General features: G+C 45.2%; 1 protein-coding gene across 3 annotated transcripts in view; it reads right to left on the bottom strand.

Moving 5' to 3' along the window:
• Positions 1–16,129: 16,129 nt before the first annotated feature.
• Positions 16,130–23,255, bottom strand: part of KCNJ6 (potassium inwardly rectifying channel subfamily J member 6) — a 165,376-nt gene continuing 158,250 nt past the window's right edge. For 2 of the 3 annotated variants that reach the window (XM_021527465.4, XM_021527466.4), the window contains one exon: positions 16,130–19,172. In XM_021527465.4, the coding sequence (XP_021383140.3) occupies positions 18,847–19,172 (326 nt within the window). In that variant the 3' untranslated portion in view covers positions 16,130–18,846. The remainder of the gene's footprint in view (positions 19,173–23,255) is intronic. The other variant, XM_085587041.1, reaches the window with a different exon arrangement.

The following is a 23,255-nucleotide window of genomic DNA, read 5'->3' as shown; positions in this document are numbered from 1 at the left end:
AGGTGGCACTGAGTGCTCTGGGCTGGGGACAAGGTGGGCATGGGGCCCAGCTGGGACTCCATGGGCTGGGAGGGCTTTGCCAGCCCCAGGGATTTGGGGATTCTGTGACATTTTACTGAGAATGATTCATGTTAAAGTGCACAATTCCAGCCAAGGAAGGCACCTCTCAAACAGTGGTTTTCTGTTACAGAAACAGCTTCATGTTGGAAATTCGCAGTTGGTTTTTAGTTTGCCCTGGTGACTGTTGAGCTGCTCCTTCCTCCCTGATGAAGATGCCTTGATTTGATTTGATTTCAGCAGTTCTCCATAGGAGCCTTGTCAAATTTATGGGATCACCCTAAACCTGAGGGGGTTTGTAGTTCTGCTCATTATCTTTTATAGTCAATGTTCTGGAGCATCAGAGTTAATCACAGCTGGGCTTGTTCAGCCTGCAGAAGGCTCCAGGGAGAGCTCAGAGCCCCTTCTGGTACCTGAAGGGGCTCCAGGAGAGCTGGAGAGGGACAAGGGATGGAGGGACAGGACCCAGGGAATGGCTTTCAGCATTAAGGAGCTGGATTTAGGTTAAATATAAGGAAGGCATTTTTTACCACGCGTGGTAAAACCCTGGCAAAGGTTGTGGCTGCCCCTGGACCCCTGGCAGTGCCCAGGGCCAGGTTGGACACTGGGGCTGGAGCAGCCTGGCACAGTGGGAGGTGTCCCTGCCATGGCAGAGGATGGATGTGGATTATTTTTAAGGTCCCTTCCAATCCAAATCTTTCTTTGAATCTGTTAAAAATGGGTTAAAAACTTCTGAAATCTGTTGTTGTCTGATCACCGAGTCCTGCTGAGCGCTGACTTACGAATCTCTTGTGAAATCAGGAATTTTAACAATTTCCTTGAAACTTCAGGTTTTATGGGTATTGCTTGTGGTGTTGAGTAATGAAAGAGGAGCATGGCTAAGGCAGGAGAAATTAATAACCAAATCCCCCTCCTGCAGGCCTCCCCTTGAGAAAGGAGATGGATTTGATGGATGTTGATTGTCCAAAACCAGTGAGTTAATGATTGGAAGATGATATATGGAAAATGAAACGTTTGTTCTAAAGAAACTAATGGAAGATCTCAAGCAGAAAAAAAAACCCCCAAAAAACCAAAACCTCTTTCTTCAGGATCTCTCTTCCCCAGCTGGTGACATCTTTACCACTTCCTGTGTCATTTCCAAGCTCTCTTTTCCTTCAGGTTTTCCTGCCAGCCAGCTCAGGCAGGAATCCAGGACTCCTTCCCATCAATATCAGCAGCTGGTGGATGGAATTAATAATCCTGAGACTGCAGGGATGATGATGATCATGATGATGGTGATCACGATGATAATGATGGTGATGATGATGGTGATGATGGAGTTCCCTTTACCCAAGAAAGAAAGGACATTGAGCTGAACTCAACAAAGCCTTTCCTAATTTGTACTCGAAGGAAAGTGCCATTTTGGAGGCCTTTTCAGTGAAGAATAAACTGAGGGACTCCAGTCAGAGAATCATGGAATGTCCTGAGTGGGAAGAATCCACAGGGATCACCCATTCCAGCTCCTGGCCCTGCCCAGACACCCCAAACTCTCCTGGAGCTCTGGCAGCCTCGGGGCCGTGCCCATTTGGGAATTAATTTTCAAAGCTTGAGTGTCACAGCCTCAGTGACCAGGGAGGAGAAATCCAGGAATCTCAGGAGCCAGGACCTGGAAAAGCAGAGATGTCCCTGAGTTCCTTCATGGGAACAGTGACAGAATTTTGTCAGAAGTCCAACATTGTCACTTTGGCTAAAATAATTTTAATGCCATTTTCATCTGGTTTTAAGTTGAAGCTGTAGTTCATTTCCCTCTTCAGGAAAACTTCAAAGTATTTTCTGCCCTCCTCCCAAATTCCTGTTCTTTCTCAGTTTTTCTCCTTCCCCTTTCCTGCTTTCCACTCTGACCCCCTCCCTTTTCCTACACTTTTCCTTCCTTTTCACATTTTCTTCCCTCCTTTATCCATCTTTCAACTTTGAATTTTCCCTCTACTTTCCCCCCCTTCTTTTTCCATCTCTTTCCCTTCTCTCCCCACTCACTGCTTTTCCCTTCTTTCCCTCTCCTGTTGCTTTCCCAGTCTTTCTGCTTTTCCTTCTCCCTGTATTTCTTTATTCTCTTCCTCTCTTCTCACAGCTTTTCCTGTGTCTTCCTTTTGTTTTCCTGCCATTTCTTCCTGTTTTTCCTTGCTCCCCATCTCCTGCCCTTCCCTCCTCTCCCTCCTTCGTCCCCTTTGGGTTTCCTCCCAGGTATTTTCTCCCTTTTTCTTCTGGGTGCTTTCAGATTTTTCCCTGCTTTTACTTTTCCTCCCTTCCTTTGACTTCTCTTCCATTATTTTTTCAGGATATTTCAACACCCCCCTTTATTTTCATTATTCTTCCCTGTATTTTCACTTCCCATCTTTTCTGCTTGTTTTTTTCCTGTCTTTTCCTGCTTCATTTGCCACCCTTGATTTGCATTTACTTTCCCCCCACTTTGCTTTCCCTGCAGGTCTTTTCCCCTCTTCTTCCCAATCTTTTCTTTTTCCCCTTCTTTTTTCCCCTAATATTTCAAGACTTTTTTGGTGTCTGTGTTTCCTTTCCTCACTTCAGTGATTTTCAAATTTCTTCCCTCTTCCTCCTCCACTATTTTCCAAATGTTTTCCAGGTGCATTTCTTCTTCCTTCTGCTGATTTTCCCATCCCCTCCCTGCTTTGACTTCCATTTTTCCCATCTATTCCGTGCTTTTTCTGGGTAATTTATTTTTTTCTCTCTTGCTGCTTTGCTTTTATTTTGCTTTTCTATTCTTATAATTTCCATTCTTTTCACGCTGTTATTCCCACTCCCTGTCCTTTTCAATCCTTAAGAGACTTTTCTCTGTTGTTCAGGTTCTTCCCTTGCTTTTCCCTTTTCTCTACTTTCCCACTGCCTGCAGTGCTTTAACTTAATTTTCACTGATTTTTCAGGTATTTTCTTTCTTCTCCCCTCCATAAAAAGATTCCTTTTCATAATCCTCTTTTTTCTTTCCTTTTCCTTTTCCTTTTCCTTTTCCTTTTCCTTTTCCTTTTCCTTTTCCTTTTCCTTTTCCTTTTCCTTTTCCTTTTCCTTTTCCTTTTCCTTTTCCTTTTCCTTTTCCTTTTCCTTTTCCTTTTCCTTTTCCTTTTCCTTTTCCTTTTCCTTTTCCTTTTCCTTTTCCTCTCTCTTTTCAATCCTTCAAACTCTTCCTGCTTATTTTCACTCCTTTGCAGGTCTTTTTTCTTCCCCATCCTTGTCTTTATTCTCACTTCTGAGGAAGGAAGGAACATAGGGTTTTTTTGTTTGGGTGGATTTTTGGTTTTTTTTTTTTTTTTGGTTTGGTTTTTTTTTTTGTTTTTGTTGTTATTTTTTGTTTTTTGTTTTTTTTTTTTTCTTCCTCTATATAATTCTAATTAGATTCTACTGGACCTGTAAATGCTCCATTAATACTTTTTAGTTCTCTTTCAATTATTTCTCCATTTTCTCTTTCGTTTTTTGTCTTTATATCCTTTTGTTACGGTGTGAAAATGGTTGAGAGAACTTTTCTCCCTAAATTGGAAATTTCCTAAGGAAAAAGGGTTGCCCAGGGAAAAAACTTGGGAGTCACAACCTGTCGTGGTGCAAAGCAGAGCTGTAATTGTCCCTCTTGGGAAGTGCTGAAATCCAGATTTTCTCATTTTTTGTATCCTCACCAGACATTTGGGAAGGGGGGGATGACAAATCCCAAAAATGACGTGGCAAACTGGGACAAAGCTCCTGAAAGCTCTGAGAAACCTCCCTGGGGCTGGAATCCAGGGAATGGCACGTGGGTATTTACAAATGCCTCATTTTTTGGGTAACTTTGGAAAGACTCAGGCTGATTATTTAATGAGAAAAGACAAAAAACCCTGTAGAAATTAAAAATACACCTAGTATTTATATTGGTATTTATATTGGTGCCTGGTATTTACACCTGGCATTTATATCAAACCTTCTGCACAACTTTGTCAGGTGAAATTGTTTTGCTTGAAAAGTTGGAATGGAATTTTTGAGTGGGAAAAATCCACATTTTTTCCATGTGATGTAACTCAGTGCCATGAATCCTGCTGGATCCACTGGGAAAGCATCACAGAACTGATGGATAATGGTAAATCAGAATTAACCCCCTGAGGAGAATCAGCCCTTGGGGTATCAAACCTAATTATTGCAGGTTAGGAAAAACTTCCTGGCTACTTCCAAAAAATGCACAAAAAACTGCTTAAATCATCTTTGCTCCCTGTGGAATTTGGTGCTGCTGTGGCTGGGGAGGAGATCCCACAGGAGGAAAAAGCAGAACTGAGCAGGGCTATTTCTCCCAGCTTCTTTTTCCTCAAATTTGGAAAAATTCTGACCAGTAACTCCCCATCATTTTCTGAAATAAACTTCACTCTGCCTGGGTGGAAGGGCCTTACTTGAAAAACATTTTAAAATATTGGAGTTGCAGTGGGTTCTTGACACATCTGACATGGTTTGTTGGGGTCTAATTTTAGCTGCTGCTCTGCCAGCCCTCAGCACTCCCAAATTCTGAGCCTATGTTTAGAAGCAGCAGCCTCCCAAATTCTGATGGGCCTCGTGCTTTGCATTGAGGCTGCACAATTAAAGCCAATTAAAGCAAGTGCCTCAGCATTCAATTATTTTCACTTTTAGCTGGTTTAACTTCACTTTAAGGTGTTCTCTTAAAGGGAGATTTTTCCTGAGATCTGGTTTGGCCTGGGATGCTGATGGTGCTTTTATTAATTGGGATGATGTTGGTTTGATCCCACACACTCCTCAAGGGATTTCCCCTCAAGGATTAGTTTTGGAGAAGGAGAGAATATTTCTTACCTGTGCCTTCATCCAAAGCAGTGTGGGCAGCAGGAAAGGCACTGGGATTGGGACTGGGATTGGGACTGGGATTGGGATTGGGATTTTGACTGGGATTAGGATTAGGACAGGGACTAGGATTGGGATTGGAACTGGGATTGGGATTGGGACTGGGATTTGGATTTGGATTTGGATTTGGATTTGGATTTGGATTTGGATTTGGATTTGGATTTGGATTGGGATGGGGATTGGGATTGTGCCCTGAGCCCCCCAGGTGAGATCCCACCTGCAGAGCTGCCCCAGCCCTGTCCCAGCCCCGGAGGAGCTGGAGCTGCTGCAGAGAGCCCAGAGGAGGCTCCAGGATGAGCAGAGGGATGGAGCAGCTCTGCTGGCAGGAAAGGCTGGCACAGCTGGGATTGTTCACCTGCACAGGAGAAGCTTTGGGCTGAGCTCAGGGTGGCCTGGCAGGGCCTGGAGGAGCCCCAGGAAAGCTGGAGAGAGACAATTTCCAGGCATGGAGGGACAGCACACAGGGAATGGCTTCAAACTGAGAAATTACAGGTTTAGATCAGATATTAGGAAGGAATTCCTCCCTGGGAGGGTGGGCAGGGGCTGGGATGGAATTCCCAGATTCCCCTGGATCCCTGGCAGTGCCCAAGGCCAGGTTGGACACTGGGGCTGGAGCAGCCTGGGACAGTGGGAGGTGTCCCTGCCATGGCAGGGGTGGCACTGGATGGGCTTTAAGTCCTTTCAACCCAACCCATTCCATGATTCTGTGAATGGAAATGTCTTTGGACACATCCCCTCAGCGTGGGGAGAGTAAATTCTGGAGTGTGCAGCCCCTTCCCTCAGCTCTGGAGTGATGGTCACCCCTGATCTTTGTGTCAAGGCTCTGATTCTTCACAATGAAGCTTCAGACAAACTCCTTCAGTTTTCCTGAGTTACAAACCCTGCTGCAAGAATCTGTGTTGAGTTTTTTATAAAAGATGGTTTCAGTCTTGCATCTTTTTGGTTCTGTTGGAATAATTTCATTTAGGGCACAAAGTGACCCAGCAAATAAGGCAAATTATTATAGTTCTGGATGGGTGTCCCTGCTCCTTCCCTGTGGAAACAGGGAATGTACCAAGGAGTTTGTGACTTATCTCAAGTAAAGAGACAAAGAAAAAGCTCACAAGACTGCTGAAGAAACAAAAACCCCCAGTGTCCAGCAGCTCTGCATTTTGTCTGGGTGTACCATGGGCATAGAAACTTTACAAGGCTGAATTCCACAATTTGGCAAAACCAAAAGGTTGCTTCGATGTTCATTAGAGAAATGGAAAAGCTCCAAATGCAGGAAAAGTGGAATCTGTGCTGTTTCTGGGGCAGGAAGGCAGAAGTTCTAACTCAGAGCAGGATGCATCAGCAGAGCAGAATTCCAGGAGGGGAAACCACACTTGATGGATCAGATAAAGTGCAGAGGCTGCAAGTGTCAACACAGAAATAACTGAGAGTGGATTCGAGGTAAGAGATACGAAGGAGGAGCAGCTATTAATAATGAGAGACACTGGAAAAATCCCACAGCCCCCCGGGGGGGGAAACCTGAGAGCACAAATGCTGCTGGGAGGATCTGTAAAAATAGCAAAGGCATCTTCGCAGGGGATGCTTCTCAGTCGTGCCACTGCAGGAATGGGAGGACAAAATACAAAATGCAACTTTCTGGGGCTGGAGGTCCCTGAGCAAGTGAAGGTTTCTGGAGCTGACCAAGCCCAGAGCAGAGGAAAAAACCTTGGAGAAACAGCTGAGCTGCTGTATCAGGTGGCTGGATGTGATCCAGGAGCACTTGGACACGTCAGTCAAGAGTGGAACGTGACGGGAAGAGAGTGGAGGGGGTGAAGCTCAAATAAGGGAGCCACAAAGGAATAAAACCCTTATGAAATCCATCCAGCCTTCTCGTGCAATTCTGATTTTTAATAGGCAATGACAGGGGTTTTTCCTGAGACAGGATGAGGATATGGAGGGAAAAGGGAACACCTGGCTGGCCTGGGTGGTATCAGGGATCTTTCCATGAAATGCAGCTGGAGGAAGAGTCTGGCTGGGAGTTCCCTCTTTTCTTCCCAGCCAGAGCTAAATCTCTTTGCATGATTTGAGCCTCTCTGACTGAATTGCACTTTAGAGGAGAAACATTTACCAAAAACCCCGCTTTCCTCTTCTTTTCAGTGTTAATATAAAAATCCAGGCTGTCACGGAGGTGGTGGAGTCTCTGGGAGTGCTCAGGAGGAGTCTGGATGTGGGGACAGGGTTTGGGGTGATGCTGCTGGGGTGGCACTGGGTGATCCTGAAGGTCTTCTCCCACCTTGATGATTCCATGTGGAAATGGTAAATTGTGAACCACTGGTAGCTTGGACACTTCCAAGTACTCCAAATCTTAAGATATTTAGACGAAAACACTGATTTTCGTAGATCAGAACAAGATCAAACATAAAAAATCCATCTAGAGGTGAATTGTTCCACATAAAATCTCCTTGTATTTCCTGCTGCTCACTGAGAACCACCAGGACTCTTCCAAACCAGCAAAATTTTTTTTTTTTTTTTTTGGTGGTGGTGCTCCAAATCAACCAAATTTGCCCAGAATGATTCCAGCCAGCTCTGCTGGTGGCTCCTGCTCCTTGCATGACCTCCTCCCGCAGGGGCTGATCCCATGGGAGCAGCCTGGCCCTGGAATGGGGCTGGGATGGCTCAGGGGGGAGCAGAGCAGCCTCTGCCTCTCCCTGGAGCTCAGGGCTGTGGCACCACCAAACCAGAAGAGTTTGAAGCCATCCCACAGAGCTGAGCAGCTCGGGGGGCACTCCCAGCCTCCAATTTGGGAAAGGAATCCCTGCACCCCCCTGACCTCCTGAGCCTCAACACCAAATTTCCTGATTTGGTGCCACAACAACTTCAATTCCCTCGAGGAAAAAAAAAAACAAACCAAAAAAACCCAACCAAACAGAATTCAAATACTGATTAAAATGTTGTTTTCTTGTTCTTCTTCCAGCACATTTTAGCAAAACATTCAACAGCAAGATCACTGTGTTAATGCAAATAACTTGTTCCTGGTTTTGGAGGGTGTGGGGTCATGATTTCTTTGTATAAAGGCAACTTTTCCTGGAGTTCTGTGCAAGATGATAATTTTCCCTGAAAAGTCAGTGATTCTTTTTGTCATCTCTGTCTCTTTTCCAGGAGTTAACATATGTGATGTGAAATTGAGGGTGAAGGGATAAATAATCTGTTGACATTATATAAAACTGGATCTGAGTGCACTCAGTTCTTTAATACCAGCAGGGGACTGAATAATAGAAAATTCTGTTTCTCCTCTTTTTTCCCCCAAAAAATTAATCTCAGAGCCTGATCTTCAGATTTTTATATTTTATATGTATTAGACCTCGGGTGTAGGGCTTGGTTTGTGTTTTAATGATTCATCATCCCAGGACTGAGGGATTTTTTTGGTACACAGAATTTGCTCAAATTCTTACCCATTTTTCATGATTTTTAGCAAGAATAATTTGAATCCAATCATTCAATCTGAATATTCAGTGTAGAGGGGATGTAATGCTGTGTTTGACCTCCACTCTTATGGAATCACAAAGTGGTTTGGGTTGGAAAAGACCTTAAAACTCATCCAGTTCCAACTCCCTCAGGTTGGAAGGATAATAATCCAGTTATTAATTTTAAATATTACTTTAGCCCCCAGCTTTGTCTGCTCTGGCAATTTCTGATGATCAGGCTGCCAGCTCCAGGTTTCTCTCCAGTCCATCTTTGCCTTGCCCAACGCTCCCCCGTAGCTCAGATAAAAGTTCAACCTCTGGCCTGGCAATTTTTACATCAAGCAAATAATTCCAAATAATCCACAATGCTCAACGTTTGGAAATAGGCTGAAAAGCAGACAGAATTTTGGAGAAGAGAAGAAACAGCTCATGGAAAAGGAAAAGGGTTTTACTTTTGATTTTTTTCCCCTTTGGTCCCCTTCCATCCCTGCCCCTGGAAGGGCTCCTGGCTGATCCCTCAGGGAGTTTTGGTTCTGTCTCCTCCTTTTCTCCCGAGGGAGATAAAGCTCAAAGCAAGTGAAGAATTTAAAGGGAGCCACAAAAAAGAAAGGAATAAACCCCTAATGCAATCCAGCCACCCTTCTCGTGCAATTCTGATTTTTAATAGGCAAGGACAGGGTTTTTCCTGAGATGGGATGAGGATATGGAGGGAAAAAATGAGTGGAAAAGGGAACACCTGGCTGTGTGGGTTTGGTGACATTTCCTCTCAGCACGAGCACTCTCCACATCTCCCTCCTGTTCCTCCCTCAGCAGTGCCACCTCCTCGTGCTGTCCCTTGTCCCCTGCTCTCCCTGGAGCAGAAGGATGGGGGAGCTTTTCCTGCAGGAAAATCCTGGGATGCTCCTTCGTGTGCCCCAGCTTGGTGTTGGAGCCTTTGGAACTCCAATCCTGCTGGAGCCTCCGGAACACCAAACATCTCCTGGAGCCTTTGGACCACCAAACCTCTCCTGGAGCCTTTGAAACACCAAATTTCCTGGAGCCTTTGAAACACCAAACCTCCTGGAGCCTTTGGAGCTCCAAAACTCTCCTGGAACCTCTGGAACACCAAACCTCTCCTGGAATCTTTGAAACACCAAACCTCTCCTGGAGCCTTTGGAGCACCAAACATCTCCTGGAACATCTGGAACACCAAACATTTCCTGGAGCCTTTGGAGCACCAAACATCTCCTGAAGCCTTTGGAACACCAAACCTCTCCTGGAGCCTCCGGAACACCAAACCTCTCCTGGAGCCTTTGGAGCACCAAACATCTCCTGGAACATCTGGAACACCAAATTTCCTGGAGCCTTTGGAGCACCAAACATCTCCTGGAGCCTTTGGAACACCAAACCTCTCCTGGAGCCTTTGGAGCACCAAACCTCCTGGAGCCTCTGGAACACCAAACCTCCTTGGAGCCTCTGGAGCACCAAACATCTCCTGGAGCCTTTGGAGCACCAAACATTTCCTGGAGCCTTTGGAGCACCAAACCTCCTGGATTCTCCCTCCCTCTGGGTTTCTGCAGTGGCACCTCCTGGAGTTTTTCCCTCTGGAGCTGCTCCTGCAGCTTTTCCTTGGAGGAATTCTCTCCAAACTCTGCTGGGGGAGCTCCTTTGTTCTCCTGGATCCCTTCTCCCCACCCATCCCCATTTCTGTCCCATCTCCCCCTGACATGGGGAAAACTCAAATCCTTCTCTCTCCTCCTCCCTTGTCTGTTCCTACAGCTCCACTCAGACTTATGGCCCAGAAATTTAAATTTAATTTATATTTAAATGCAATGTCTACATCATAAATTAAAAATATAAATTATCAAAATTGTTCTTTTCTTCCTCCTGTTTCCCTTCTGCGTTGGAGAGTAACTCTCCATAAATAATAAACATTATAGTTTTATGTCTAGATTTAATTTTCCTCCTTGAAACTTCTGCTTTTTTTGTTGATTGTTACAAAAACCTTAACAATGGTGTTCACTGATATTGAAGCCTTATCTAATTTAACAAAAATTCTGCATTTTTGCCCTGTCTCTTCATATTGCTCTGTTATCTCTGTCTCTCTTTGTAGCTGAGATTTGTCTGCTTAGGGAAATGTATCTAAATTAGCTGCTGGAATAATTTGAAGTGGATTTGTTTGATTGAACAGAATCAGTTTGTGGCACTTCACTCAAAATTTCAGTGGCTTCAATTCAGTTTATTCCACTTCAAATGATGATCGAATTAGGTTTGGAGTTCATTCTTACGGGCTTTGCAGAGGCAAATTCTGAAGAATTTGAGCAATGAGGAGCAGGGATGAGGCCCAAAGGATGGGCAGGATTTAGTGCAGGACAAGGACCAGAGAGACAAGGGACAAGGGATGGAATAAAAGGCTGAGTTCTCATTGAGAAAATGAGTTCTGGTAAATTCAAATGATCATTTTCCCAATTATGAAGCAATTTAAAGAAATACTTTGTCATTTGGAAGCTGATTGTAGTGTTACAGGATAATCTGCTGCTGCAACCTTTAGAGGAGATATAAAGAGAAATAAACACTGAAATAATGTGAGAAGAAGCTCCCTGAAACTCTGCAAAACCAATTTTCAAGATGTCCCAGAGACTGAGATCACCTCATTTTAAAGTGGGTAAATCATTTTCCTAGAAAATGTGGTTTTTTCTCTTTTATTGGCTCTGTAAATACATTATTTTATGTGCTTTTTAAAATGGAATACTCTGATCTTTATCCACTGCCAGGTGTATTGGAATTATTTCTGCCTCACATCTGCTCTTACCTGGCAGGACAGGGACACAGCCAGGAGGTGACCACACCTTCCCTGGAAAATCAGGAATTTGGATGGTTCCTGTTTATTTATCGAGATGATTTGAGCAAATATTGGTTTATTACTTTATTCCTAAATTTCTCTGTGAGTATTTTAAGGCAGATACGATTTCCTAAGTGTCTAAGCTAGTCCTGTTAATATTCAACTTCTGGGATTCAGGCAGAAATGCAGAAAAAAAGGAGTTTGCTATTTGGTTATACATTAGTATTTCTTACTCTTCTGGGAATGAGTTTTCTTTTCTCTTCCCCTCTTTCCTTTCTCTTTTTTTTTATCAGATTTTCCTATTTCTCTTTCCCCCTTCATTTCTTTTAGCCTTTATTCCCTATTATTTTTTCCTTTTTTCCCCACTTTTCCCCTCTTCTATCTTTCAATTTTCCTTTCCCTTCCTTTCTACTTTTCCTCTTTCCCCCTTTTTCCCCTTCCTTTTTTTTTTTGTAATTTTCCTCTTTTTTATATTTTTCTTCTTTTTTTGTTTTTTTCATTTTCTCCTTTTTCCCCTTTCCTACCCTCTCCTTTTTTACCCTTTTTTTATTTTCTCCCTTTTAAAATTTTTCCTTCTCTCCCCACTCCTCATTTACCTTTTCTCTTTCTTTTTTCCTCTTTCTCCATCCCATTTTTCCTCCTTTTCTCCTTTTTCCTCCTCGCTTTGATAATTTGTGCCCTGCTGGGTGGAACCTGCCAGGCGAGGAAGGAGACGTGGTTTGAGCATCTGCAATTCCATATTTCAGATAATCCAAGATTTAAAATCTCTCTCTGAATCAATTCCAGCAGGAATTTGAGCTTCCACTTCCTAAATCCCAAGTGGCTCCTTGACATTTTGGTCCAAACCCTACCCAAAATCCACTTTTTTGGGATGAAAATGTACGGAATGTCAGATTGGGAATAGTTTAATTTTTATCAGTGACTGACTCACTGTAAGGGCAGATTTCTTAATTTCCAGATATCTCCAGCAGTGTATTTTATTAAAATAACAAAAATTAATGCCTATTCCCTTTTGCAGTAGGAGAGCTGATTTAATTTGATGCCTGAATTTGTTCATTATCTGCAAAGCTGAGCAAAAATGGTTTTTTAAAATTTATTTTCAAGCAAGTCTCCAGATGAACAAAACATTTGTTGTCATAGCAAAATGCTTCATTAATTTATTTTGGAAATGTGAGGGGGAAAAAAAACCCTGCGAATGGAAGATTCTGTTCTGATCTGTGAAATGCTGGGATTTAATTTTTGGGAATTTTTTCTCTGGATTAATCTTGTTTTAATTATCAATTCTAATCCACAGATTCCTCAGTAATTAATAATTAAAGATCTAAAATAAATGACTTTTTTTCAAAACTAGAAATACTCTTGGGAGGTCATATGGCCGTGCAGATTTTTGGCAAACCATTCAGAAGTGACACAAAGAGAGAACAAACACTCCCTAAAAAAGAAAATGGAATTTATTATTTAAATTTTATGAAATAAAGCCACACCCACACTTTTCTCTGCCAGTTTCCTGGGGAATTTCAGTGTCATTTTTGGTGACCAAAGGAAGTTGGAGTCTTGAAGAGGGCAAATGATTTTGTGTGCATTGAACAGATCCCTCTTTCTTTTGAATCCAGGGAGTTTGGAAACGATGGCATCTCTCTTGGAGTTACTTTCCTGCTTTTCACAAGGGGAAAAAAATTCTGCGTGGGGTTAAAATTATGAATTTTCTCCCTTGTCTATCCTCATCATGGAGATTTCATGTTGGTGATTTGTCCGGCCAGGAATTTTAAACAATAAATTTGGTCGTGCTTTATTGAATATATTTATTAATAAGAATTCTGTGGTGATGATTTGTCTGGCCAACATTTTTAAGCCATAATTTTGGCCATGCTTTATTTAGTATATTGATTAATAGGAATTTTGTGCATATTGGAGAAATGACACATGAAGCTGTAAAAAATGTCTCAGCATGGCTGAGCTCTGAACTCCTGATTCCACTGGCCCTGCCCTGTGTCCAGGAATTCTGTTGGCTTCATCTGTGCACTTTGCACTCGTTTTTATTCCTCTTTTCCAGGAATCTTTTGCATTTCCATCCCTGGCAGTGCCCAAGGCCAGGTTGGACACTGGGGCTGGAGCAGCCTGGGACAGTGGGAGGTGTCCCTGCCATGGCAGGGGTGGCACTGGGTGGGATTTGGGGTCCCTTCCAGCCAATTCCAAGTGATTTTGGGAAGAGCTGGTCCACGTTCAGCGTTCCTGAGGAGCACCAGCAGAGGTTCAGGAGGCAGCTCCATGATCCCACCCAGCAGCACCAAGAACGTTGCTGTGGAAAGGAAGTGACTTCCACCAGCATCTGGGCCAGATTCCTTGGAATGATCCAAACTGTGACAGTTTGGCTTCCCCAGCCCAAATCTCACTGATCTTCTCAGATTAGAGACTTCTCACTGTGGTATCATAACCTTCTTTTTAAAAAATGCTATTTTTAACTTGATCAGAGTTACATGTTGGGAAGATTTGGGAAGATTAAAGAGCTGTTGTAGGGATGTGATGCTCCAGTGAGGGATTTGGGACATGGTGATGGGGAAGTGGCCAGGGAAGGTGACTGTGAGGATCCATCCTGGTGAGCCAGGAGCACAAATCCTTCCCTGTGCTGGAAGGATTCCAGAGGATTCCAATCCAACACGTGGAGGAGAATTTGGTGGGATAACAGTCCTCCAGCAGTTCTCACAATTTAAATTCTCCAGGAAAGTCAGTGCAAATGATTGCCTGCAATGATTTGAGGGAAAACAGCTTCAGCTGTGAGTTTGGAGCTACTGCCTTAGAGTTAAAAAAAGAAAAAAGAAAAAAGTTGGGAGAGCTCTCTCTATTCCTGCTCTCTGAAAAAAGAACTCTAAAAGCAGCTGATGTTACCAGAAACTCTGAAGTTTTTACTCTGTGTGGATGACACGTGAGCTGGGGAGAAGGAGGGATGAGCTGTGGTTTGTAGTTGTGAATTTGCTCGGAATAGAAACCAGATTTCACACTTGTGGTGAAACAGGAAGATCCGAGTCCCTCTGGAACTCTATTTTTGGATGTGTCTCTGGGCTCTCCATGGGAAATTCTTGGAGCATCAACAGACAACAAAAAGGCAGTGGAAATGGTGAAATAACTGCACTTTTACACTGGAGTTGCCTCTGGGTTATAATTTCTGGAAATCCAGAGGATCTGATAAAACTGTGAGAATAAATCAGGAGAAAGAAACTTAAGCTAAACCCACAAAATTACTTGTGAATGTCTGACACCACCTCTCTCCTCCAAAATACCAAACCCTAGAAGTTTTAAATCCACTCAGGAAACGATTAACAAATAACAGCTTTCAGGTCTTGTCTTTAAGAATTATTTACAGCTCAAAGCCCAGATTTTTGCCTGCTCTCCACGTGCTTGTTTCCAAAGAGGTGTTTGGGAGCTGAGGGAACAAGAGTGGAAGAGAAGCCAACTCCTCATGTTTTAGGTTTGATTTATGGCCTAAAAAGTGCCTGAATGAGGTAACCTGTTTTGAAGGAGGTCGATATTCTGAAAAGAAAGATATTTTGATGGGCAGGGAGTAGCACAGCAGTAAAAATTTAATGTTTGACAGCCAGAAGCTCTGGTGGTGTCTGCTAAGGAATGTCCAAGGTGCCCAGAGCACAGGAGACAAATTATATTGAGCCTCCCACTCACACCCACATCAAAAAAAATGCAGGAAATGGTATAAATTCACCACATCAAGTTCAAATCTCCAAAAAGCAGGAGGGACAGATATCCCAGGTTTTCTGGGAATGACACAGTGCATCCTCCCAGGGCTGTGCTCTGCTGGACAGCAAAGATCCAACAGCTCCAGCTGAGGAGGTGACAAACCTGGGCATTATTCCTGCCTCAGCCTGAGGGCTGCCATTTACCTAGGAAATACCTTGGGCCCAGGGAATGAGGGATTTGCCATTCTTCCATTAAAAACCCCAAAGATTTCATGGAAGCCTGGAATTATAAAATCCTAGCATCCTGGAATGGTTTGGGTTTGAAGGCTCCTTAAAGATCATCCAGTTCCACCCCCTCTGCCACTCTCAAAGGTGAAAAGTTGGGCTGTTGGGAGAATTCCAGAGCAAGTCAGCCCTTGGCAGAGGGGCTGGAGCTGTCGCTGCTCCTGTGGAAGGGTTTCTTTTTTGGGAGAAGTGGGATGTGGCTTTGGACATCCTTGAGCTGAAGGGAGCTCTGATTCCGGGCCTCCCCTTCCTAAATAGCCCAGAGTGGCTGGAAACAGAACAGGGATTTCAGGAATTTCATCCTTCCCTGGTTTTGGGAGGCCTGAGTGACCTCTGTAACTCCAACAGGGGAACACGAGCAACCCAGACTTGAAACCAAGTGAACTTCAAACCATCTGTTGATGCTCTTGGATTTTCCAGCACGTTTTTTGTCCCTCCTGCGTTTGGCAGCTGCTGAATTTGTTGGGATGGCTCCCATGGCTTTGGTGTTGTAGGGCAAAGATGCAGATCAGAACAGCTATAGTCTCCTACCAGGACATCTGCATTCTTGGGTGATACCTCAGAATTCTTTTGGTGATTTATTTTAATTCCCATAACGTGCTATTTGTTGGAAAATGATAAAACTAAGCTTGGAGAATTTGCTGAAAGTCACATTCCCACTCAGCAATGTTTCTGGTCAGTGAAGAAGGAACTGAGAGCTCCAGAAGATTCCTACGAGATCACATTTACCTCTAGAAATCCTTTTCCTCCCAGAAATCACAGGCTATTCCAAGAAAAAGCCATCAAAATATATTAGTGAATGAAATAGAGGTGTAATGGGTCTGGATTAATTCTGTAGCCAATTACATTAGGTTATTCACATCCCTTAAATGTCATTTGCCACAAATATTCCCATAGGAAATTGAGCTTTCCTCCAATATTGTTCAGGATTAGGAGCTAAAATTGCTGGGTTAAATGATTTACTGTCAATGAAAACACCACTCAGGATATACGGCTTGAAAATCCATTGTTAATTAACAGCATTCAATTCTTAATTGTCTTCGTACCAATCCAGTTGAAATCATTGACACAAAATACATTGTTAAACTGCTTAATCAATCATTGTAGAAAAATAGAGGTGTTTGATAGGGACATTCTAGTACAAAGTTTACGTGAAGCTTCCCCGTTGAAAGCTTTGGAGGCTTCTATATATTTTTTTTTAAAGCTTATGTTACAAAAATGAGATTTCATAAACTTTACAGTCCGTACTACATGGATACCAAAGACAAGAAAATACAGGAGGGGGAAGAGAGAGGAAGAGACAAAAAACACACACACCTTAAGCTGTAAGTGCCCTATTCACAAAAATAAAGCTTACACATGCGCATGCCCCAGTGGCGGAAAGTCTCTTTTTCCGTGCTGAAGGACACAAAAAAAAGCTTTCATCAGGGCCCTGAGCTGCAACACGAATTTTCTCAACCTGCAGCAGTGACTTCCAGAGAGGCCCAGTGAATTCGGAGAGCCAAAAGCAGTTTATCCTCGGAGGGGAAGCTTTGCTTTCGGCTCGCGCTCCTTCGGCGGGATGGACGCACGCGGGCGGCTCCGCGGCCCCAATGCTTCCAGAGGGGCTGTGGAGCCACTTTTCCCTAAAAACCCTGGAATTTAGGGAACCCTGGGGGTGGTGATGGATGGGCTGGAGCACGGGGCTGCTGCTGGGGCAGGAGGATGAGCTTGTGGCCATGTGCTGTCTCCCAGAAGTGTCCCACCCCAAATCCTCATCCTGCACCGTTCCTTGCATCCTGGGAAAGCCTTTTAGGGGAGAATGGTCAGTGCTGAAACCCAAAAACTCTCTTCCCATCCAGCCTGATCTGCCCTGGTGTGTGACCTTTCCCTTCCCCAGGCCCTGCTGTGCCCTCCTCACTTGGAGGCCCCCCCCAAAATCAGCCGCTTTCTCTGAAAATTAGCAAGGGGCAATTGTACCAGCAAAAAAAAGAAAATTAAAAAAAAAAAAAAAGGAAAAGAGGTGTGAATTTAATGCCAAAGCTATATCACAGTGCAAATTTTCCACCTGCCCACCAAGTTTCTCCTGAGGTTTATTTTTATTTTTTTTTTCTCTTTTATTTAAACATAAATTTTCTGTACAAAAAAAAAAAAAAAAAAAAAAAGCTTCGGATTCTCTTCAGTGTTGTCTTTCTTCCTGGAGTAGGCAGGCATGAAGAAAAACCCCAAAATTAAGGCTGCAGCTTCTCCTCCTTTGCTGTTCTTGGTGGGGCTGAGCTCCCCCACTGCCGTGGACGTGATGCGAGTTCTCTCTGCCCCGTGGATGGAATGTCCAGGGTTTTCCAGGGATTTACAACAACCAGGGAGCTCCCTAAGGTGGAGAAACTCACAGAGGAATGGCTCCCCTGAGCGTGGGTGGCAGGATCCCTGTGTCCTCCTGGGAATCCTGGTGGAAGGACACCCCCAGGGATGTTGTGCCCACCGCGCCTCAGCACCAGCAAATTGCAAATTTCATGGATTCCGTCCCCACGCGAAATCCAGCTGTTTCTTTCCCAGCTGAAGTAGCTAAAATCTCCTGGCTGAGGTGCAACATTCATTTTTCAATGGCTTGTGTGTGGGGTTTCTTTTGTGTGTAGCAAACTACTCCACGGAAATCCCGTGGGAGCAGATTCCCTGGATATTGCACATTAAAGGATAACCCCTCCACGTGACACGTGCTCGTTATATGAAGAGCATACAGGGAATTCTGGTTAGCCATGAATTTGCCACAGCCTCAATTTTTTCGGTCAAACTGCCCCCACAAAAGAGTAACCAGGAAGGGTTTTGCCTTATTTGTAAACATTTTCACAGTATGTCAGGAGTACAATTCTCTACCCTGCCCTCTCCCAGACTTATGGCTTTTTAGAGTGAGTGAAACGATCTGTTTGGCCAACAGTGAGGTACTCTAAATAGCTGCCAGTCTGGTACACTGAAGAAAATGTTATGCACTAGAAGAGTCATAGAGGGGACGGGGAAAAAAGATTAAAATTAAAATCAATTTTACACTGCAAACATTTGAAGAGAAATGCCTACTCGACGGGTAGTTAGTTTTTGCATCCCAATATTTCTAGAGCTCTGTTTCTAAACCTACATTAATTACACAGCTGTGTACATTATTTAGAAGTTCTTTACTACAGTACTTTTGTACATGCGGCGTTTATTACTAAATGTAGAGAGAAATAGTTACATAAGGCATATGTACAGGGTCGTGTGGGGTTGCAGATCCCTCTGCTCACCTTCCTCTTAAAGCTGCAAGGCCCATTCCACTGTCACCCAGTCTGTGAAACTGTCCTGAAATACATAAACACTCAGTCAAGACCCATTGCTTTGATGGGCATTAATTAGTTTTTCTTTTAAAATCCCTTGAATACATTTCCTTTGCGTTCAGGGACTGGTTTTTGTGTTGTTGATGTGGATAAACCTGGAGGTCTGCAGTGGAGAGGGGCCATCAGTCACTGCCAGGGGGAGATTCCACCATCCCTGATGGGTGTTGCAGCTTGAACCCACGCCTTGGCTTAGTCTGGGAATCTCTTGGGTTGAAGTTGGGAATTCTCATCTAAAGCGTTTATTTTCCGTGAGTTACCAATAGCAGGAAGAGAAAAAAATTAAAGGCGTGTCGCAGAAAGAAACAGGGAGCAGAGAGGGAGGAGATAAAGGATGTGGCGTGGCCTTTATTTCTCCTCTGGTTCTACACTTTGGACTCATTCTCCAAGTTGGCCACGTCTCCGTTTCTTTCGTTTTGGTCTTCTTGGTTCTTTTCCTCCTCCTCCGTTTCCAGCTCGGCGTGTTGGTCCAGCTTGCTGGAAACAGACCAGGTCAGGGGCAGTTCTGCTCGGCTGGCCATCTCTGCCAGCTCTTTGGCACTGTAAACGGGGGTGTTGGTCTCATAGGTTTCGTGAAAACTGTTGTAGTCAACCTCGTAAAAGCCGTCCTCCAGCGTGAGGACGGGCGTGAAGCGATAGCCCCAGAGGATCTCACTGGTGATGTAGGAGCTGCGAGCCTGGCAGGTCATCCCTGCAACAACAGAGAAGGAATAAGTGCTGTAATCAGGACCCACGGCTCCCCCAAGTCTTTAATTGATTTTTTTTTTCTGTCTGTAAGAAGGACAGAGTGAGGTTGGACATCACACGAGGTGGAGCTCACAAAACACTTTTAGGGAGCATAAACTGACGCCCTTTCCTCCTGTGCATGTGCTGAATAAGAAGGGCTCAGTCTGACAGCGAACATTTTAATAATTATTTCTTTATTAAACACTGACAGCAAACATTTTAATAATAATTTCTTTATTAAACACTGATCTTTTGCCAGTGTTTCACCAACTCACCTGCTGCGGGTCTCAGGTGGTGTGGGGCACTGTGTCATCCTCTGTCCCCTGGCTGCCACAAACCCACTGCCACGCTCAGCACGCGCCCAGGGGAACAGGAATTGTCACCAAAGCTTCCCTCTGCTGGAGCCCACCCTGATCCCATGATCCAAGGGCTCCCTTGATCCTCAGGTTTGAGATTTTCTATGTTTCAGGTTCTGTGCTGCTTTAGTGTGTGGGTCTGGGCTTCACATGATGGGATGCTGAGCTCTGTGCACAGAGCAGAGACAAAACAATTCCTGCTCCAGCTGGGCACCAAGGACAAATGATCCAAACCTCAGGCCAGGAGCACAAACAGCGTGGGCTGGAGAGAGAAAAACAAGCAGGGTGGGACTGCCTGGGCTGGAGCTGGAATGGGACAATGAACTCCAAGGTGCCAATGGAGCAGAACTGATCCCAGGGAGAGCCCCGGGAGCGCTCGTGCATTTTGGGACCATTTTGGGTCATTTGGGTGCAGCCCTGGCTGGGCTCTGGTGCTGCCCAAGGTGGATCCATGGAGGAGATCCTTTAATAAATCCCTGCTTTATTCTCTGCTCTAGCTCAGCCTTCCCAAGGCATCACCCCTGACTCCCCTAAAAGTGGGAGTCACCTTTTAGTTACCCTCATTGTGAGAGCTGGGCTGGTGAGCAATGCATAAATTACAATACAACTCCTGGAGGATGTTGGGATATTGTCTGGTGTGGAATTGGGATAACTGGGGTTAATTTGTTTGTTACCTTCTTTTCACAGATCTGCTGAACCTCACCCTAAAAGGCAAAACAAGACCGTGCTTTGTCCAGAGGCACAAAGACAGGTGCTGATCCAAGCTCAGGTCACATCCCAGAGTGTCCTCTGGGTGAAAAAATCCCTGGGAATGGCAGGGATCTGTGATTTGGAACCTGCTCCATCCCAGACCCACAGCTCAGGGAAGCACTGCAATAAAATATGGATGCTCAGGAGTGGAAAGGAAAAACCCAGCTGCCCAGGAAATATGGCAAACCCAACGGCCCAGGCAAAAATATTAGGAGAAGTGAATTTAAGAGGCCAAAAATGATGCCAGCTTTGATTACTGCCCATTATTACCATTGTATTACCAAGCTGAAGAGTATATATGGAATATTTAGTAAATAAAATTGTTTAAGCCCTGGATAAGCTTGGCACACGTCAGTTATTTAGAAGGCAATAATAAACAGTTAAAAACAATAAATATAGAGAGCACAAATGGCAGACTGTAGAAATGCCCCTTGTCTCTCTGTACTGGTGGCATCAGGGAAAGTCACATGGAGGATCCTGTGAAGAGACAGCACTGGGAGTTTAATGTCCCAAATATTTCTCAGGGATGTGATTACTGTTCCAGGTAATTCTCATTCTTTAAAGCCTTCTCTCCCAAGGTCTCATTTCTTCCTTCTGATGGCTGAAAATTGCTGTTTCTCTGCACTTCTCACTTGTAGTATCACCTTTAGGAAGACATTTACCAGCTGTCACCACACTATGACATTGCTCCAGTGTTTCCCTGCCCTTCCTGCAGCACCTTGGACCCTGTGGAGTGAGGATTTCCAGAGAAAAAAGTGGGAAAGCTGCTGCTCTGGACCTCCCTGCTGCAGCCAGGCAGGAACACCACCTCAGCTCTCTTTCTTTAGGCCTGACACAAATATTGAAGCCTTCATTTGTCTCTTCATACTTCCAGGACAATTTTGCATTTCCATTCTCAAGCAAATGCACACCTGTAAATACAAAGATCTTCTCATTTTCCTGCTCTTTCAGAGGTGGGAAGGGTGGGAAGAACCAAGCCCTGTGACAAAACCAGCTCTTGTGACATTTTCCATGTGATTTTGAGTTTTAAAGGATGTTTGGTTTCCCTCAAAATAACAGAGGGGGAGTGTGGCAGCTCACAGGGCACTGTAAATAACAATTCCATGGAGCTCCAGGCTGGCAGAGGGGCTGGAGAGCTGGAAAAGGCCCTGGGGGTGCTGTGCCAGGGGCTGGAGAGCTGGAAAAGGCCCTGGGGGTGCTGTGCCAGGGGCTGGACACGAGCCCAGGGGTGCCCAGGGGGGCAAGAGGCCGCTGGCAGCTGGGCTGGATGAGGAATTGTGTGTCCAGCAGGAGCAGGGCAGGGATTGTCCCTCTGGGCTGGCTCAGAGAGGCCCCTCCAGGGCTGTGCCCAGTTCTGGTCCTGCAGGAGAGACCTGGAGGGGCTGGAGCGTGTCCAGGGCAGGGAACGGAGCTGGGAAGGGGCTGGAGAGTTCCTGAGGGAGCTGGGAAGGGGCTGGAGAGTTCCTGAGGGAGCTGGGAAGGGAATGGAGAGTTCCTGAGGGAGCTGGGAAGGGAATGGAGAGTTCCTGAGGGAGCTGGGAAGGGAATGGAGAGTTCCTGAGGGAGCTGGGAAGGGGCTGGAGAATCCCTGAGGGAGCTGGGAAGGGGCTGGAGAGTTCCTGAGGGAGCTGGGAAGGGGCTGGAGAGTTCCTGAAGGAGCTGGGAAGGGGCTGGAGAGTTCCTGAGGAGCTGGGAAGGGAATGGAGAGTTCCTGAGGGAGCTGGGAAGGGGCTGGAGAATCCCTGAGGGAGCTGGGAAGGGGCTGGAGAATCCCTGAGGGAGCTGGGAAGGGGCTGGAGAGTTCCTGAGGAGCTGGGAAGGGGCTGGAGAGTTCCTGAGGGAGCTGGGAAGGGGCTGGAGAATCCCTGAGGGAGCTGGGAAGGGGCAGGACAAGGGGAGCCAGGAACCAGAGTGCCTGTGTCACCCTCTGCATGGTCACACAGTGAGCACACCCTGCCCAGTGCCTGGGACAATTTCATACTGAATATGCAGTAGCTGTATGTGCAGTCTATTATTCTGCTTGTATCTCTAAAATGTTGGGGTGTCTTCAATATGATTTTTGGCTGACTGGCAAATTTTTTGGTAGACTGGAGCCCCAGGAGGGGCTGAGGGAGCTGGGAAGGGGCTGAAGAATTCCTGAGGGAGCTGGGAAGGGAATGGAGAATTCCTGAGGGAGCTGGGAAGGGGCTGGAGAGTTCCTGAGGGAGCTGGGAAGGGAATGGAGAGTTCCTGAGGGAGCTGGGAAGGGGCTGAGCTGGAGCAAAGGAGGCTCAGGGGGACCTTGTGGCTCTCACAGCTCCTGCCAGGAGGGGACAGCCGGGGGGTCGGGCTCTGCTCCAGGAACAGGGACAGGAGGAGAGGGAACGGCCTCAGGCTGGGCCAGGACAGGCTCAGCTGGGACAGCAGCAGGAATTTCCCCATGGAAAGGGTGCTCAGGCCCTGGCAGGGGCTGCCCAGGGAGGTTTGGAATCACCACACCTGGAAATACCCAAAAACTGTGTGGATGTGGCACCTGAGGACAGTGTTCAGTGCTGAACATGGTGGGGGGCTGTTTGATGGTTGGGCTCAATGATCTGAAAGTTATTTTCCAACCTAAATGATTTCATATTTCTCTCATTCCCTGACCAAAGAGCCCTGGATGAGTTTTCCCAAAGGAAGGTGATATTCCCAAGAGTCATCTGTTCCTAATCCCTGTACTTCTGAAATTCAGCTTGGGAGTGAGTTGGAAATTTGGAATTTTCATTACAAGGAAAGCAAGTACGCAGAGATCCTGCTGCTTTGGTTAGGAAAAATTGTTCTGCCTGGTGGGAAAGAGGAGGGACAATTTTCTGCAGAAATCAAGGAGATTAATTGGACTATGTGAAAGTTATAGCTCATTAAAAACAAACCCTCCTCCAAAATGTTGATCTCCATTTTTAATTTAGGCTCCCATTCAGCAATGA

This window comes from Lonchura striata, chromosome 1 (genome assembly GCF_050655825.1).
Source record: "Lonchura striata isolate lonStrDom1 chromosome 1, ASM5065582v1, whole genome shotgun sequence".
In the NCBI taxonomy this organism is placed as follows: Eukaryota; Metazoa; Chordata; class Aves; order Passeriformes; family Estrildidae; genus Lonchura; species Lonchura striata.
This window is presented reverse-complemented; position numbering and strand designations above follow the sequence as displayed.